We start from the raw sequence: 18,501 nt of genomic DNA, 5'->3' as shown, positions 1-18,501 counted from the left end.
AGCGGCTATGTTTGGATCAAAACAAATATCTGTTGTGTAGAATAATAATGTTTGGAATAATTTCTTGGAATAAACTCATTTAGCATTCTGCTGCCAGGCATGGAGCAGTTTCAGAGAACGACATGCAACCCTCCTCCTTCTCATGACCTTATTTTGAACAATGAATGTTTTTTATCGGTTTCCCTGTAAAATAAATAAATAAACTTTCTTTTCAATTTGAGCAGTTTGTTAATTGCAGTAGCACTGAAACAATTCTGAAGAGTGGATGTGTATGATTGAATGAATGGCATGAATAAGAGTTGCAATGATTAGGGTTATTTGAAGGACACTTGTTCAAACTTTAAAGTGTGTGTTTTGTCATTTGATCTGAGAGTATAATTTCTTGTATTTTGCTTCTAAATATGCTGTCCAGAGACTGATTGTTTCCCAGAATGGCACCGTATTTTCCCAGAGTTAAAAAAAAAAAAAAAACAGTTAGTAGAACCTTTCATTTGGTGACTGACATCACCACAAACAAACCAGGTTTGCCACAGCCCACAGGCTTATATAAGAGCAGAGTTTCAGACCATGCAGCTAGTAACAGGAGTCAAATTACCTTCCAACCTGTATGTCTATAAAAGAATAAAACTTCAGATGAAGAGCTGGAGTACTCCCATTGTGGAAATATGACTTCAATCTCAGTGCACCCGTCCTCTGATCAAGATTTGGATTCTTTGGCAGGAGGCAGAAGCAGGCTAATGTCTCATTCCTATTACAGCCCAGGGGACAATAAGAACTATGGTGTGCAGACACAGACAGAAGAAACCCTTCTAAGACCTCGCTCCAGGTAAATTTTCACATTTACCCTAAGGACCTGTGCTATTTCTTTTTTCAAATTATGTTAGTAACTAATACTAACTAATAGAGAGCAACCTGCATACACTGTACAATTCAGGAAAATGGACTAACAGACATACAAGGCCAACAAAACAAATGACTAAACAGATGTATAGAATACTACATTAATACATAATTTCTGCTAAATCAAATGCTTCCTAGGACCTTTTACAGTTATGAGACATCAGGGCTTTACTCCGACTGTGATGTGGAAAACTGCAACAGTTCAAGTCCACTGAGACAGCGGGCAAGCTCCCTGCACCAGGATCAAGTGACCAAAACAGAGAAGAGAGAAGGGGATGGGACTGGTGTTCCAGTCACCTCCAAGAAGTCCAAGTCTAAACCAAACAAGTCCTCTATCCCCAGAGAAACTAAAGGTATTGGAATAAGGCTTTGTCCTTTAGAGTCTAGTCCTAAATTAAAAAAACATTGTTGAAAACATGACTCTACATACAATGTTGAGGAAAATCTGTTTATATTTTGCTCAGGCATTAAAGGTAATCTGAAGTCAGTGCCTATGATTACCATCTCTGAGTTGGACAACTGGGAGATCAGCTCCAGCTCTGGCATGAAATATGGACAGTTTGTGGACTGGGAGAAGATTCATCCTGAAGCTGCAGCTCGATACCAGCAGATCCTGAAGAGTGAGCAGAAGCAGTTGAAAACTATGGCACGGGAAGGATTCTGGGCCATGCCTCACACACTGAGGGCCAAAGCATACTATCACATCATCCATGGCATCAATTCAAGGTTACGACCTTTGCCGTATCAAGTAGCTACATTTTAATTGAAAGTGTAAACTCAAATGACCTGAATGTTGATGATGTTATATCTACAGGAGATCCGTCACTCCAGATAGAGATGTCTATTGTGAACTAGCCAAGGAGCTCTTTGGAGAACAAAAAAACAGTACCCACCCAGTACCAGAGTACATGGAGGCAGGAGAAATACCCAGGTACGTTATGCGATAAATAGGTTTCTGTGATAATATTGATTAATTCACATACATATAGGTACAGGTAAGATGCCTAAATGCTGCAGTGGAATATGATCAAGTGACTTTTGCTTGCTCTGTTCTCCTCCAGATACTGTCTCAACAAAGCCGGTCTGAACTCTGCTAAAAAGGTCCTCCTTTGCCTTGGTAAATGCTTCCCAGACATCAACTGTTGCCCAATCCTGCCTGCTCTGGTCTCCCTCATCCTCCATTTCAGCCAAGATGAAGCCGACTGTTTCCACAGTGTGTCCCAGCTTATCTGCTGCAAAGACCCCAACAAGCGTTACATTGACCAGACCTTCCTCACCTACCATGCTTCCTGTATGACCTTTGGAGACCTTGCTAACAGGTGTTGCAGAGACATCCGTAAGCAGGTGGCCAGCTCTCACCAAAACCTCTTTGAGTTTTACTCTGATTGGATAATGTGGATCTTTGCTGATCTTCCATTCACATACGCCATCCGAGTGCTAGATGTCTACCTAGTGGAGGGTTACAAGGTCCTCTACAGGTTTGTCGTTAAATACAAATCCTTAAATCTTACATGTCATATGTCATAACAACGACATAATCAACATCACTTTGCACAAATGAGAAATAATAGATTAGACTAAGTATTTCATAAGTATTTCATCATTGTTGTAGGGTGGCACTGGCTTTGCTAAGCCTGTACAAAATATCTGTGTCATCTCGAGTGGCAGATGTGGAGGACTTCAGAACAGATATGAAACGGTTTGTGGAGAATGTTGATCGACACTGCACAACTGAGAAGCTTCTGGAGACGGCCTTTATGACTCCAGCGGCCACAAGGAGAGAGCTCAACCTCCTGTTTAATGCCAATAAAGAATCCCTCATGCAAAAAGGTGTCAGCGTCCACCAGAAGAGGTGCGTCAATGAGAGGTGTATTTGTAAAGGAATCTGATAGAAGTTTTTTTTTATGACGGTTAGTTTGTGGAAACTTTTGTTTTATCGAATGGTTTGAAATTTAACATACCGTGCCAATGGTTCATGTTCCAGACAATGTGTAGACACAGCGGACTTCAACAACTTCAGCTCCAGTGTTGTGACAGGGACTGAGATGAGAGTCATCTGGGCCTGGATACCTGAGCGCTTTGCCCTTTTCAGCCCCTTTAGGCTGTTTAGTACAAATGAACACGGAAAAAGTCTTGCTTCGTAAGTAACTCTTGTTCAGTACTAAGAAACCTTGTTCGAGACGAAAAAAAGGTTCAATGTCACTAAAAGCTCATGTTACTTTATAGTTATGAATGTCTCCTTCGTATCGCAAAACCCTTCATCTATATTTAAATGTTGTTTGTTAATATATGCATTATAAAATCAGGACAGGTCTTCAAGAGCCAAAACTGCTGAACACTGTCTGCCAAGAGTAAAAAACTAAACAGAACTGAACTAACAGAGAGAGGCAGCGTGTTTTCACTGTCAACATGTTTGCTTAAAGTTGAATGATGGCAAATGTTTATGCAGCAAAATGCTTCAAGTTGAAACAAATAGTTTTGTTTAGCATCACGTAGAAATGAGCATTTCTGAAAAACATCACAAGACGAGTTACACGAAAAGACATTTGAGTTGGTAACATCGATCATATCCTGCATTTGCCCCTCTTAATAAGATACACTCATTTTACAATCAAATGATATACAGCTCTCAAATAATATGCAGCACAGATAGATGGTGTCAACAGAATATTTGTTTGTGAGCTTGGTTTGGAGACACTGTAGTTTATGGATCAATGTCTTTTATGCACTGTAGATTTTACTCACTTGTGGAGGGACACCACCCAACAATCCTGATGATAAAAACTGAGGATGAAGAGGTAACGTTAGATAACATCATTAATATTGAGATACATCTGATCATTTTTTAACCTTTGTTTTGAACCTATGATGTCTCAATGCTGATAATGCATTTCAGATGGTTCTGACACATTCTCATTTCTCAGGTCTTTGGCGCCTTCCTGTCAACAGATATGATAGAGAGAAGAAGGCATGACTCTGCGGGGCTTAAATATTTTGGAACTGGAGAATGCTTTGTTTTTACTGTAAGTAAATGAAGTGTGTGATAGTAGTGAGTGCATCTTCTTTGTCATTCATTGTTACTCCCCTTAAATTGCAATGCATGTCACATTGTCTCTTAACCCTTTAAGCTCCGTCCTAGCATGGAGCGCTACCAGCACCCCACGGTCAACATTATGACCACAGGAGCTTACCCTCGGCAGGTTCGAGCCCGCAACTGTACCTCCTCAACTGCCTGCACCTCAGACACAATTCTGACCTGTCCTGCTGGTACTGTCCAGGACCCGCGCTACCTGATGATCTCTTTCAGTGCCCCATCGAAGGAACTCATGACAGCCAAAGTGTCCAAGAAACACAAGGAACAAGAAGTCTCTATGTTCATAGCAGCCAGTGACAGTCAGCTCATCATCGGTATGTCAGTTCAATATATTGCAGAGAAGAGTAAAGTAGACGGGCCTTCATCAAATAGTGACTTCATCTGACAGCAGGATTTTTACATTATACATGCCCTGCTGATGTGCTGTATGCATCCTCTCTTAGGTGGTGATGGGGGCCACGCTCTCTGTCTACGGGAAGACCTCGAGGAAGGATACTCTGAGCCTTGTGACACATTCAAGAGTGTCCCACTCTGCAAGGGACATTTCAAGATCCAGTCCCTGGAAGTGTGGGGCATCCAGAACTCGATCTCCCTTTCTCACTGTTTTCCCTCACCGTAGAATAATGCCAAAGCAGCCTTTGAACTTTGCATTGTTTTGTTAACCTAAACCAGTTTTTCTTGATGTTGTTGTTTTGTGCAACTTGTTTTTTTATGTGTATTGTTGTGAATATTTATTTTATGAAATGCGCATTCATTCACACATTGTCAAGTTAAATTTATTTGTATAGTCTTACATATATATATATATATATATATATATATATATATATATATATATATATATATATATATATATATATATATATATATATATATATATGTATATATCATATACAGTGTGTTTACAAGCCCTCATTTATTATAGTTCACATTGAGAATCTTTGTTGCCAGAAACGACCAAGCCGAAACAGATTTCAGAGAGGATCTGACTTTAACCTGCAAGCCTGCAAAAACTCCTTTTAGGTGTGTTGATTACAGGTATTCAGCTATGTAGACATAATCATTTGGGTAAAATAGCACCTTTTGAAAATGTAAACTTTCTCTGTTATTTATTTTGCATCCGATACTCATTTATATCCATATTGTCAGTCAATGTATGGCTTGCAAGTGTGAGTTTTAGTCGACACCCTTTTAAATTAAAGTATTTCATGGTACATAATGTCTCTCTAATGTCTAATTTCTCTTTTCAAGCCACGGCGCAGTGCAGATACAGTATGTACCGCAATAACAGTAAAATACTAATGCAATCGCAACCTTTCTGTATAAAGCTTTAAACTGCGGAATTTACGTGGGTCCTTTGAAAGCATCATGCAGGAGGTAGCATTAGCTAACGCAGCTTGTGTAGCAATCTGCAACAACAAGCTGTGTTTACGTGTGAAGTACGTTACGTTAAACCTGCAAAGTTGTGGGGGGGAAAGATGTGACAGCCTTCGCTTTTAAGGATTATTAACGCTAGAGCGGTGGGACTCAATCGTATGTGCCCTGTTGAATTTTATAAGGTTGTGTACGATAACGAGACAGTGTTAGCTATAATGTTAGCTTAGCTAAGTTAGCCAACGATACGTAGCGCTGAGTGCTAACGTTAATGCTAGCTCTTTTTCTACATGCGTGTCCCAGATCAGATCTCTTTTAAAGTTACCTCGCTTGTAAAGCCAGTCCACGCTTTAAAGAGCTGTCGTTAGTCACTATGCAGTCGGCGAAAGACTGGATTAAATTCAATTTAATTCAAAACATTTCAGTGCTGTTGTGTAACACCAGCTTGTCCTTCTTGGGGCACAACCTGGTTTAATCACTGGGTAACATCACGAGCAAGACACGTTTTGCAAAGAGAACAATTCATAAAACTAACTATTACCAAACATACCATGCATGTGGTGGTAATAAAATGGTGCAGGCTATTGTAAGTATGAAAGTGATGAGAAACCAGCCTTGGCTTTGACCACATTATTGTGTCAGCTAAATATTAATTTGTAGATGCTGCTTAGCGAACCTGCTGGATATTTGAAAAGGTGTTTATTACATGGCTACTAAGTAATGAGACACAGCAGTATAGGATGCCAGTGTACATCTGAGGTGCTCTAGTAACATTATCACTGTTGCATACTAATCAATAGGGAACATCCAGCAGGAAAAAATATTTCTCTAATCTTAGGTTTTACATGAATATATAAATATCTATCAGCTAATACCTTGTTATAAGATTTAGAGAAATCCAATACCTGTGTTAGCCTCATAAATGTAGTATTGCTTAGGCTGTATGATACATTTATTCTTAAAAGACCGAAACTGAATCACTTCTACTAAATGCTGACAGAATTCCTCTGTTGTGTCTTTTTTGTTTTGTATGTAAATAGGCTACAGACATGGGCCCAGACAGTGCATCGGTGTCTAAAACAGAATCCTCAGGGGGAAGTAAGTGTTGTTGCCTCTTTTCATTTTCAGGTTTTATTTTTCTGCATTTATGCACTTTAACAAAAACCATATAATAACTCAGTCAATTCATTATCGTCAGTTTGTTAAGCAATGTATTCAGAAGATTTGATTTCGAGTCATTTTTCTGCAGGTCCCAGAGAAGTTGTTGTGAAGGTAATCTCAGAATCAGAGGTCTCAACGCCCAGTGAGCCTGACAACTCAAAACAACCAGAGAACAACATATCCGACAAGTGTTATCCTTGCCCCATTTGTGGTAAGGTATTTGACAGACCATCAAAACTAGAGAGGCATAAACCTGTACACCTGAAGAAGCCCAAGACTCTTCATCAGTGTCAGCATTGTGATAAGAGTTTCACACAACAAGAGAAGCTGATCCGACATCAGAATTGCCACAACAGGACTAACAAGCACCCCTGCCCTGACTGTGGGAAAGTATTCAACAGGCCGTCCAAGTTAGAGAGGCATAAGCGCACGCACGCAAAGAAACCGAAGGTGCCTCATCAGTGTTCGTACTGCATGAAGACGTTCAGTAAACATAACAAACTTGTCCGTCACAAGCGAATGCACACTGGGGAGAGGCCTTTCACCTGCTCAGTGTGTGGAAAAGGATTCTCGGAGTCAGGCCACTGCAAAGCACATGAAAAGACTCACGAGGAGCAGCCAGAAAAGCCTCACAGCTGCGTGGACTGTGGGATGTGTTTTTTCAAGGCCTCAGAGCTTCGTCGGCACTACCGCTCCCACACGGGAGAGAAACCTTTCAGATGCACTGTGTGCGAGAGCTGCTTCTCCCGCTCCGAAGGGCTTAAGAGACACATGAGGAGCCACACAGGGGAAAGACCGTACAAATGCCATATCTGCGGAAAAGGATTTTATTCTCGTCAGGATTTGAATATTCATGGATTGACACACTCAGGAGAGAAACCGCATCTCTGCCCCGTGTGTGGTAAAGGCTTCTCACAGTTAGGCAATATGAAAGAACATGAACAGAATGTTCACATTAAGTCAGAGCAATACATTTGCAATGAATGTGGCGCGACCTTCACGCGTTACAAGTCTCTGACAAAACATCAGCGGACACACACAGGAGAGAGACCCTATCTGTGCCTTACTTGTGGCCGCAGGTTTTCATGGAGCCATTCTCTGAGTAGACACCGGAGGACGCACACACACATACAGCTGTCTTCTGCATCTCAAGATATATTAAGTTTTGAAGGACCTTCTGAGAATCCCAGCAGTTGAAGAGAGGACCTGCAATTCAGTCATAAAATGTCAATTTAATTATAAGGTTGTTTTCTACATGCCACAGTTAAAAGTAAAATGTACACATTTTTAGTGCATTGAGAAATGATTTCGAAGCTTTGTGATGATTCATTTTGCTACTTGCTTTGTTAATTGTCCACAAAACATCAGTTAAAAATTCTTAGTACAGGACTTCATGCAATTTTATTCCCTCCCATTGTTGTTATTGGTCAAAGCCACATCAACGTGGCATCATTGTGTATTGACCTGTGTTGACAGTTAAAATGATTGTGCCTACAATGTGTGATGTTTTTCATAAATATGTTTTGTTAATTATGAGTATGCACCAGAATGTGAAGCTGCTGACAAAAGAAAATCTGACAAATATATCTATCAGAGTATCTGCTTATAAATAGTGATAAACCTATCTCATGCGATTCACTAACTCATTTTAATATCACTATAGAAAGCACACAGACACAGTTCATATCAGCTGTTAGCCCAGTGTTTTTTTTTGTCAGGCCGTTGACCATCATAAACATTTAAATGCCCAAAATAAACTAGTATGAATATAATGGTTGATGATATGCAGAATTAGAGCAGAGGAGTACTTCTACACTCATGTGTGGCCGAAAGTAATTTCAAAACCCAGTTGGCCAACAGCAGATTGAACAATAGAGTGCCAGAACTTGACATCTAGTATGAGTTGTTTAAAGTTAAAATGAAAAACAAAACTGTACTTTTCAGATATTTGAATTTCATTTAATATGGTTACGGTATAGCATATAATAATGTGGTGTTTTGTAAGCCATTTTTATAGTGTGTGACACTGTCAGCCTATGTGGTATGTTACTGTCATTAAACGGACATGTGCAATAGTTAACTGCTTAGGAACAGCAAATACATTACAATCTTAAATATGTATTCAAGTTGAAAATATATATTTTTAATAACACACAGTCACAATTATAAAAGTCTTTATTGATTGACTACTTTTATTGTTGCCCACTTGTAAGCAGAAATTTCATGTGATGTTTTGTTTTGTTTTGTTTTCTTTTAGATATTTGCAGTAAGCACAGACAGAAAAAAAAAAATACAGCTTTTACAAAAACATTTTATATTTCCCACCAGGTTAATTCCACAACATTACCTAAATGCCAGTCAGATGTTTATTTTAGGCTTTTCGTGCGCGCACTATGAGTGGGGAAATTTCCGGAAGCACCTGAAGGCAGCAAGGAGTTCTCGCCGACCAATGACAGTGGGCCGTCGCACTTTAGCTGTTGCTAGGCGACGTTTGTTTGGCATAGTTGAGACCTGTGGAAAACAACAACGTTTGTTGTTCCCGGACATCTTTCTGTATTAAGGCTAATTTATAAAAGTAGACATATCTTAACACTTTAAGGAGAAAGGGATAAAAGATTTAGGTTTTCAAAAATGGCTGTTGAAACACGCGACGGGCCCCAGCTTGAACTGGAGGCTGCTATTGGTTTCAATGGTAAGTTTCCCTGAAACATGAACTCTACATTAGTAACAACAGATGTATTTTAACGTTAATTAGCCAGTTATCTGCTCTCTAGCTAACCCTGGCCTTTACTTTAACATGTTGAGCTTGTGCCATGATGCTGCATGCTACACTTTGTCTCATCAGGACATGTGATTTCCGGCCTGAGAGTTCACCCAGACAGAGAGCACCTCATCTATCCTCTGGGCTGCACAGTCATCCTGAAGAGAATCAAAGACTGCAAACAGGAGTTCCTGCATGGACACACAAACAACGTGTCTTGTATTTCAGTGTCCAAAAGTGGATTGCATATCGCCTCGGGACAGGTCACCTTTATGGGGTTTAAGGTAGCTGCAGTTAACATAGGTTAACTTATTAAATCCTCACGTAACATGTAACATTTAGAATAAATAGGTGCATATGTGTTCCCAGGCTATGATAATTATCTGGGACTATGTGCAACGCAGCATCTATGCTGAGCTGCAGCTCCACCAGGCTAAGGTAGAGGCACTGGCCTTCTCTCCCAATGACAAGTATCTGGTGTCCCTCGGAGGTCAGGATGATGGCAGGTAAACATCCAGTGGGGTTAGTGCAGTCCAATAAGAAGAAACACACAGTATCTAAAGTCACTCAACTTGTGTGGTGAACCACGTGTTGTCTTTCTGTTTTCAGCATAGTGGTTTGGAATATTGAAACCAAGCAGGCCATCTGTGGGAGCCCAGCGTCGCCTCACAGTGCAGGTCACTGCCTCACTGTGCAATACTCGAACACAAATGAGAACATCTTTGTTTCTGCGGGGAGGTGAGTGAATGGGCTCTACTGGCATTTTGGTGTCAGACTTGTGCAGCTCATAGAGATATTTATGTTTACCTGTGAATTAGAATGTGTCTCTGTCACCGTCTTTCTACATGTGTCATTCTTGTTGTTCACCTAAAGATTTTTAATAGCATTGGTGTTTTTTGGCAGCGGAACGTTGAGCGTCTGGGAGCTAGACCTCCCCAACAGGAAGATCAGACCCACAGAGTGCCAAACAGGAAAGCTGAAGAGGATTGTGAAATGTATAGAGGTATGAGGCCATAAGAGTCCTTCCCGAGGTGGCACCTCTTAATAAAATACATTCCAATATGACTCCACCACCCACTATGACCTAAATTAAAAACAAATATAAAAAAATCAAAAACAGACATTTCAATTTTAATCATGATACAGCTGCTGTATTGGATTGTGTTAGATTGTACAGGTATAACTGATAAAGTGACTAGTGAGTGTATGAGTAGTGTGTACAGTGATTATTTCATTTTGAATTTTCCAACTTCTAGTAGACCAGGAATGCCAGGATTGCTCATATTAACCTGTTATATATCACACAGATTTCGGAGGACGATCGGTTCATTTTCTGTGGCACCACCAGTGGAGACATAATGAAAATCAATCTGAAGACAGGACTTCTGAGTGACTGTGGCCCAGTTAAAACAAAATATAGCCTGGTAGGTGAGCTCAGCGGGAGTCATTACATGCCTAATTGGCCTATGTGAAGGTAATTTCAGCTCCTGCTCACTTGCACTCTATCTGAGTCTGGCTGCATACATTGAGCTGATTGAACTGTATTTATGATGGAATGCTTCTTTGGAAATATAATGTCATGTATTAAATTTAATCAGCCATTTGGAATCAAAGCATTCTCGTGGGAACATTTGTTTCCTGCTATTGTCCGGTCTGGAGGCTTTTACTTTATGCTTCCTGGAGCTAATTCAGGTGTTGCCAAAACTCTCCAGGTCTTTCTAGATAGCTGATTTAGAATGCAACAAAGAACTCAGTGTTTGAAAAGATCTCTGCTTGTGTCTTTTCTGTGCAGGGTGTCAATGTCCTAAGGATGATGAAGTCTGGGGACCTGCTCGTGGGCTCTGGATCTGGCACTTTCACTCTGTGTTCCAGCACAACCTTCAAAACTCTTAAGTGTGTCCTTCACCTGTGTCATTTATTGTATATAAACCCTGTGGAAATATTGAAATTCGTAACAATACAAGATGTTCAAGGTTCATATTTTGGACATCGGAACGACTATTTTGGGTACCAGTGTAGTGTAAACGTTTTTTCTGTGCTTGTTCTAAAATTCTCATTATTTCCTCTTCCACCACAACAGGGAAGTCAAGCTGGAAAAAGGGGTGACATCCATTGCTTTAAGAGGAGAGGGCCAGCAGTTCTTTGTTGGGACAGAGGCTGCTCAGATGTATCGCTTCAGTTATCAGGACTTCAAACCCGAACTCATATCCACTAGCCATAACAGTGCTGTCAAGGATGTAGCCATCGCTTTGTAAGTGCCAGTCAGACATTTAGGGGCGAAAAGATCAAAATCACCTGTCAACATCTATTAATCCAAATATAATTTGACTTAAATTAGTCAGAAAATATGCATCCTAAATCGATCCTGTCTGTTACATTTGTCCAACGAAAACTGGTGTTTTGTCAATTTCACATGATGCTTAGGTGCTACTTACAAACAGGTAATACCACACCAAAATGTGATCCTCCCCTTCTCATAAATTACCCTCCCAGGTGTCTTAAATTTAGAGGTAATTTTAGGCAGAGAATAAAAAAAAAAAAAAACCATTACAACAACGAATAATAATCCTGTCAGGTTGTTGTAATGCCACATTTGCCGCCAAGGTTGCTCCTACATATTCTTCACAGTTTTCTCATTTATTTAAAGTTTTACAATACAAAGAAATATGACACAAACAGTGGAGTATAAATGATATGACTATTGAAAGTGATGACATAATGATCATCCAGTGTTTTTAGTTGTCATAATGCATGACTTGACAGTACCCCGTTGTGTTCACTAGAGGGTGACATTAGAATGCCTCATCCAAGTTGCTCCAGCTCAGAAAGTCAGTGGTTTCAGTCTATTCAAAGTATTTGAACATAAATTGAATGTATATACAGATACCTGGGTAATGTATTTAAACCATCATTTTAATTCTTTTTTTCAACTGTATTGTTTCTGACATTCTCTTAACTTTCATTTTATGTCTCTCTCCTATTTGTTTCTCTGCTAGTGGAACATCTGAATTATTTGCAACCTGCTCTAAAGAGGACATCAGATTGTGGCACATCGACAAACCCAAAGAGCTATTGCGCATCACTGTACCCAACATGACCTGTAATTCCTTGGACTTCATGGTTGATGGACATAGCATCATCAGTGGTGGGAATCTGAGCGTTATACCTGCATGAAAGACACTGAAAGAATATATTCAGCTTTTGCTTCTTATGCTGCAGTTGAGCACAATCATATCTGTTCCCTGGTTACTGTAGTGTATGAATCTGCATAACTTTTCTCACATTAACTACTTCCACTAAAATAATTCTGTTTCACATAACAGATCAAATGAACCTTCTTGATAGCCGAATGTTAAAAATGTATTTTGCTCCCTTCTAGCATGGGATGATGGTAAGATTCGTGTGTTTGCACCGGAAAGTGGCCGGGTGATGCTCATCATTCACAATGCACACAGAATGGGTGTGACGGCCATCGCTGGCACCAGGGACTGCAAGAGGATAGTGAGTGGAGGGGGAGAGGGCCAGGTCAGTAGACATAACAGCAAGACACCTCAAATCTATTACTGTTTTATAAATGGTGCAATGGTGCAATGTTCCTCGTGAAATAGAAACACAAAGCAATACGCTGAAATCCTCCACTTAAACTTACTCCCTGATTCCTCAAAGCAGTTCTGTGGTTGTCTGTTAGCACTCACCATGGTTAGAAATGAACAATAGTTGGTTGCACATCACACTATTTTCTTTGTAAATGTTTAAACATTGTTTTATACAGTATAATTGTAGTTTGACAGATCTGAAAAGCAAAAACAGACATAATGTGGATGTATATAATATCTTTGTCTTTATAGTGTAGCAAGCACAAGGGGATTTTAAATTATTATTATATGATGTAAATAAGGGATATCCTGTGAGGCTGAATGAGTTTAAATTCACCTGCTGTAGGTGCGTGTTTGGGAGCTGCAGTCACGTGGCCATCGGCTACTGGAGACCATGAAAGAGCACAAAGCCACAGTTGCTTGTATCAAAATCAAGAGTGACGACAAAGAGTGTGTCACTGCCAGCTCTGACGGTGCCTGCATCATCTGGGACATAGTGTGAGTAGCCCAGCTGTATTCCTGCGCAAGTATTCCAACAATATATACATGACATTTTAAACAGTGTTGATCATTTTTAAACCTTTATCTTATGTTTACCTCTCTATTGAGGATCCCACATTCATTGTTAGTATCACATTCAGTACACCCTCGCAAAGCTAGAGATATCAAACCAGATGACTAATAAATGAAATTTGTCTTAAACACATCTCTATGTTGAGAGCAGGTGAATTAAATTGAATTAAATTAGTATATTTTCACCGCTTATCCGCTTCAATTCATTTAGTCTCTTTCATGTAGTATTCATGAGGAATAACATGGATTATTGTTTTGTATGATTACTAACTGAAGCCTTTTTTATTGATGTAGATGTGTTGGTAAATCCAGCACATATGATTTGTTAAGGCCTTTGCCGCACCTGCGAAACTCACACTCCTCTCTTTTGTATTGTTGTTTATTGTTATTGTTGACTCCTGTAGGCGCTTTGTGAGTCTTCAAATGGTGATCGCCAACACAATGTTCAGGACCGTGTGTTACCACCCAGAGGAGTATCAGATCATCACCAGTGGCACAGACAGAAAGGTGTGTTTTGGGATGTGCAATACTACCGATCACTAACCAATACAGGCTAAATTATACACATGCGTATGAGTTTGTTAGCAAATAAATAAATAAATCTCTGGAACTCATAACTTAGCAGTCATGCCTCATAGGAAAAAATGTAGTGATTATAATGATTGGAAATCCCTCAGGGTGCAAAGAGACTGGCACTCAACAGTCATAATCTAGATGTCTCATTATGCTGTTATTGTTATTATAATCTTCACTCAGAGCATGAGTGAAAAGCCTGCAGCTCTGGGAAGAGCAGCACAGAGGAGCATAGACTTGCACAGTCTCACACACACATGCACACACACACACACACACACACACACACACACACACACACACACATACACACACACTTACATGTCCATAGATTAGTCTGAAAAGGTTGTAATTTGTTTCTCAGTTTAGCATAATTAAGCTATTGTACTGGCTGCTAGTCACTGTGGCAAAAAACACTCAGCCCTTTAAAGCTGTTATTTTTGGGAGTAATTTTGATTAACTCAGCACCACTTATTTACATAGGGTCACAAGTTCAAAGTGGCAGAATAAAACACTTTTGTCTTTGATTTTGCACTTCATCCACACCCCTTGAACCCAGCCACACACTAGACCCATCTAGACCCATATTGTTGCCTCCCCTGCATACTGAGAGGTGAGGACAAGTTGTGCTGATTAACGCGGCGCTGTGGTTGGGCAGAGAGAGCGGAGAGAGTGAGAAAAAGGGATTCACGGAAGAGGGGAGAGGCGAGAGATAGAGCGCAGTGCTGTGGCACTCTTGCCTTCCTGTGGATGTGCCCGTGCCACCCAAGTGCCAGCCAGATTCACCATCTGCTCATTCCAGGACACAGGCACTCTGTCTGGGTGATCAAATACCAGTGCCCTCTATCTCCTTCCCTTATTTCCCAAGTCGCAGTGGGTAGACCAGCAAACTGAGAGTAACAGTGCACAGACATTGTGTCCAAGAGAAAACAAATAAATGAGGGGAGTGGAGGGTCAGGGAGAGGTTGTAATGAGATATTATTTGTGAATGTTGATGATGATGTGTACACGATTTTAACGTATGTTAAATCAGACATTATCCAGTTAATGTGCAACACAGTTAAAATGTTAAATAAGTGTAGTAACCAATAATGATTTGTTTGCATATCACATCATTCTGAATGCATATTTAAAGAATATGTTATCATAACACTTTAATGATGCCCTGTTGTTGTCCTTAGCTGAGGTGACTGTACTCTGGTGGTGAACTCAGGTCTTTTCTAATTATAAATGAGCAGTAGCAGCAGTAGGCCTGACTTTCAGACCCGCTCATGCTAGCTGCACGTAATTAATTTCCTGGGGGCCTGTGTTGTGGCCGTGGGCCAGCTTCCTAGGTCGAGGTAGAGAGAACACAGATGGGCCAAGACAACTCACACAGGTGGGAGTCTCTAATAAGTTGTTGAAATGAGATGAGGGAGGAAGGAGAGGTCAAGACTGTGGCAAGGAGGAATAGATGGATGACATAAGGACAATAATGAGGAGTGTTACAGTCAGTTTTGTCTAACTCAGATATACAGAGTATGGTCTAGACACATCAGTGTGATTTAATTTAGTGTAACTAACTGACACATATTTGCTTTTATTTTCCTAAATAGTTTCTTGTTGTTGTAAATACAAAACACAGATCAGATAATGAATTTGCATAATCTGTACAGCTGTAATTCTTACATTGTGATTTAGGGATCAATTTAAAAAGCGATTGCAGAACTTTCTGTTTGGCATTCATAATGAGCCAAGTTTCCTCTGGTGGTGACTTTGTTTTCCCAAATACTTACTTTGTGGAAAAAAATTAATATCAGGAATTCCTTCCATCTCAATAAGCGAATCTGAGGCGGAAGAACACTGCGAGCTAAAAAGAAAGGATTCTGTGGCTCGTAGAAGCCGTTTGCTGCTGCTACAAGCCACATACTGTACAATCACTGTGCAGTTATGAAACTATAAATAACATTCTTCTTTAGCCTTAGTCACTTTTGTTCCTGTTTCCTTCCATTATAACCAACAATATTTGATAAGTCTGTGTGAGATTATGCACAATACCCCTGCCATAATGCATTATAGGCATTGTCTTGTGCAGAGAAACGAAATCCTGTCTCAGAGGCTGTTCTCGTAAACAAGCAGCTCTGTGTAACAGGAACCTCCTTAAACGCATAGCCAACCGTATGTAGGGATGCATATGTTTTTTTTTTTATTAAATCAATGTGTGTACAGTTTATTAGCAGCATCACAGTCAGGCTGTATTGATGTGGTGTGTAGTGCATTTGACCCTTTTCAGCCTGTGTTTTACTAACTTTGAACTAGCATTTGGACTTTTTAACACGCGTTGGGATTGAGATTAGTGCCATCCATTACAGGCTGATTCATACAAAACGACACATGTGAATGATTTTAATCTACCTAGCCCCTCATTTACTATTCAGCTTGGCCACATAAATAACACGAAAGAACTCTTGTTGGTGTGTGGTACTGTGATGTTTTTGCTGGCTGTACTATAAATAACTTCAGCTAACAATTGCCTTTTGTGAGACTTGATACTTTGACAGCTGTTAAGCCCTGGGGATGATTAAATCTCATTCAGATCAGCAGACATGGTTTCAGGAGTGCGCATGACAGGGTGATACAATCTAACCATAGACCTGCTTGTTTCCATTCAGTCTAATAATAAAACATAATAACTTGAGGTAACTGTGTATGATTATGGAATACAACAATAGCAGTAAGCCAGATGTATATAATGAACATATACCACTCTCAGGTTGCCTACTGGGATGTTTATGATGGCTCTGCCATCAGAGAACTGGAGGGCTCGAAGTCTGGGGCCATCAATGGCATGCACATCTCACAGGATGGAAAACACTTTGTGACAGGTATCGCCTATTGCACATTTATATATAACATTGGTCCTGTGGGTAATTTAACTAAAATAAGTCCATTGGGAATCTACAAATCTTCTTGTTTATCATTGTATACTTAGTGTGTACCTTATATATATGTGTCTACATGTGTTATAACTTCATCGGTCTTTGTTTTGATCTCCTGTTATGACACAACAATATATGTTGGCACATCTCCCTCTGGTTATTGATATATGTTTTGCCTTTTCATGCCAGGTGGCGATGACAAGCTGGTAAAGGTGTGGGACTACATGGACGGAGTAGTCACCCACATGGGGATAGCTCATGGTGGCAGCATCACCAGCATCAAGATCTGCTCCAACAGCCGGACCTTAATCAGCACCAGCGCAGATGGAGCCATTCTTAGGTGGAGGTTCCCTCACCCTTCCTCACTTTAATGTGACCCTCCTGGACATTAGAATCAGTTTAATCCAATTCTACCACACTCTCACTCATATATCTGCAAAATTCCTTCTCAGTCTTCCATTGAAGGGGAATTCAATAATATTAGAATGTGTTTACAGTCTGACCAAATAAATGTTGTTTGTGTTTAAGCATCAGTGACTTGTTTCCTTTATCATCGGTGAAAGGATGTTAGCAAAAAGTGAAAAGATAAAATTTCTCGAGGAGTGTAAAGTTGAAATTCACAGAACAGCACTTCACCTGAATTTAATATTATTCTTCAAGGTACTGGAACTTACACGACACATACCTCATACCAGAATTTATAAAAGCAACATACCAGACGATACAAAGCAAAACTACATCATATAGCACATCAGATGCTTAATGATATGATTCCTCTATCTGGTACTGAAGAGTAAAGGAGGAGACCCAGATTCTTAGTCAGGTAATTAATCAATAGGGATAATCTGAAGAAAAGGTGTAGAGCGTACAACAGAAAACATCTCTCACTTTCTCTGGTCTGTGCTTCAAAATGGCTAATCTAAATAATTCATACCTCACCTCTGTTCCCCCCAAAAAAAGCAAAAAAAAAAACAACCCTGCAGTATAAACCATGTCAGCAAAAACAGCCCTAGATCAGTAAAACAGGGCATGTCTGTCTTCACCCCATCTCTGCCTGTGGACACAGGAGTACAGTATGAGTCTGATATTGAATTAGTTTACTCATATGATGGTGTATCGTGCATGTTTCCTCACAATGCTGGAAAAAGAGCATCAGGGAAATTATGGAAATATTGAATCTGGCCCAGACTATTACAATAAATCAGCACATCTGACTCTCTAAATTCAATCTTTACTAGTGAGCTGTGAAATTAAGCTTCAGATGATTAGAATCCGAATATAGAACAAAATATGCTGGATCCCCATTGAAAGTCCTTATTGCACATGAGATGGCCAAAAGCGTCGGTATCATCCATTTTACTCAGCGGAGCTTCCACGGTGTAGTAGCAGGCAGCCGCATTATTGCGCCTGCAGAGAGTGGCCAGGCTATTTATAGGATACATCTGTCTGTTAAAATGCTGCTGTTACAGACAACTTATTTCAACGCCATTCGCTTTGGCACAAATTGAAACGTAATGTATATCATGTTTTCATTCATGTACACAGTAAACA

The 18,501-nt window shown here is 40.0% G+C and overlaps 3 protein-coding genes across 9 annotated transcripts; all 3 read left to right on the top strand.

Annotated features, from left to right (window-relative positions):
* The first annotated feature begins 568 nt into the window (after window positions 1-568).
* On the top strand, window positions 569-4,801 carry LOC113161945 (TBC1 domain family member 24-like). The gene is made up of 11 exons (XM_026359810.1): window positions 569-826; window positions 1,039-1,253; window positions 1,365-1,626; window positions 1,715-1,831; window positions 1,962-2,378; window positions 2,513-2,752; window positions 2,885-3,040; window positions 3,635-3,698; window positions 3,825-3,923; window positions 4,029-4,308; window positions 4,438-4,801. The coding sequence occupies exons 1-11, from the start codon at window positions 666-668 to the stop codon at window positions 4,611-4,613; spliced, it is 2,187 nt and encodes a 728-aa protein (XP_026215595.1). The 5' UTR covers window positions 569-665; the 3' UTR covers window positions 4,614-4,801.
* Window positions 4,802-4,844: 43 nt separating this feature from the next.
* LOC113161948 (zinc finger protein 239-like) lies at window positions 4,845-8,750 on the top strand. Of its 5 annotated transcripts, none has more exons than XM_026359818.1 (3): window positions 4,845-5,017; window positions 6,409-6,466; window positions 6,618-8,750. In XM_026359818.1, the coding sequence occupies exons 2-3, from the start codon at window positions 6,418-6,420 to the stop codon at window positions 7,724-7,726; spliced, it is 1,158 nt and encodes a 385-aa protein (XP_026215603.1). In that variant the 5' UTR covers window positions 4,845-5,017; window positions 6,409-6,417; the 3' UTR covers window positions 7,727-8,750. The 5 variants fall into 5 exon arrangements, with proteins under 5 accessions (XP_026215603.1, XP_026215602.1, XP_026215601.1 ...); XM_026359817.1 differs by having other exon boundaries at window positions 4,845-5,433; XM_026359816.1 differs by having other exon boundaries at window positions 4,845-5,514.
* A 60-nt stretch (window positions 8,751-8,810) lies between these two features.
* cfap52 (cilia and flagella associated protein 52) lies at window positions 8,811-17,472 on the top strand. Of its 3 annotated transcripts, XM_026359811.1 has the most exons (14): window positions 8,811-9,221; window positions 9,375-9,574; window positions 9,660-9,796; window positions 9,900-10,028; window positions 10,194-10,293; window positions 10,598-10,714; window positions 11,083-11,183; window positions 11,371-11,541; window positions 12,287-12,435; window positions 12,670-12,815; window positions 13,233-13,384; window positions 13,864-13,966; window positions 16,785-16,896; window positions 17,140-17,472. In XM_026359811.1, exons 1-14 carry the CDS (start codon window positions 9,161-9,163, stop codon window positions 17,319-17,321), a joined length of 1,860 nt encoding a protein of 619 aa, XP_026215596.1. In that variant the 5' UTR covers window positions 8,811-9,160; the 3' UTR covers window positions 17,322-17,472. The 3 variants fall into 3 exon arrangements, with proteins under 3 accessions (XP_026215596.1, XP_026215597.1, XP_026215598.1); XM_026359812.1 differs by lacking the exon at window positions 16,785-16,896 and having other exon boundaries at window positions 17,140-17,308; XM_026359813.1 differs by lacking the exons at window positions 8,811-9,221; window positions 9,375-9,574 and having other exon boundaries at window positions 9,691-9,812.
* Window positions 17,473-18,501: the final 1,029 nt, after the last annotated feature.

Source organism: Anabas testudineus, chromosome 1 (genome assembly GCF_900324465.2).
Source record: "Anabas testudineus chromosome 1, fAnaTes1.2, whole genome shotgun sequence".
NCBI classification, from domain to species: Eukaryota; Metazoa; Chordata; class Actinopteri; order Anabantiformes; family Anabantidae; genus Anabas; species Anabas testudineus.
The sequence above is the reverse complement of the archived record's forward strand: the minus strand, read 5'-3'. Positions and strand labels throughout refer to the sequence as shown.

Bases quoted from the DNA above. Each gene is read 5' to 3' on its own strand.
- LOC113161945 (XM_026359810.1), top strand. From the start codon at position 666: ATGACTTCAATCTCAGTGCACCCGTCCTCTGATCAAGATTTGGATTCT. The intron at 1,627-1,714 runs GTTACGACCTTT...TTATATCTACAG, and splicing joins ATCCATGGCATCAATTCAAG to GAGATCCGTCACTCCAGATA. The intron at 3,699-3,824 runs GTAACGTTAGAT...CTCATTTCTCAG, and splicing joins TAAAAACTGAGGATGAAGAG to GTCTTTGGCGCCTTCCTGTC.
- LOC113161948 (XM_026359814.1), top strand. The intron at 6,467-6,617 runs GTAAGTGTTGTT...ATTTTTCTGCAG, and splicing joins AACAGAATCCTCAGGGGGAA to GTCCCAGAGAAGTTGTTGTG.
- cfap52 (XM_026359811.1), top strand. From the start codon at position 9,161: ATGGCTGTTGAAACACGCGACGGGCCCCAGCTTGAACTGGAGGCTGCT. The intron at 9,222-9,374 runs GTAAGTTTCCCT...TTGTCTCATCAG, and splicing joins GGCTGCTATTGGTTTCAATG to GACATGTGATTTCCGGCCTG. The intron at 9,797-9,899 runs GTAAACATCCAG...TTCTGTTTTCAG, and splicing joins GGAGGTCAGGATGATGGCAG to CATAGTGGTTTGGAATATTG.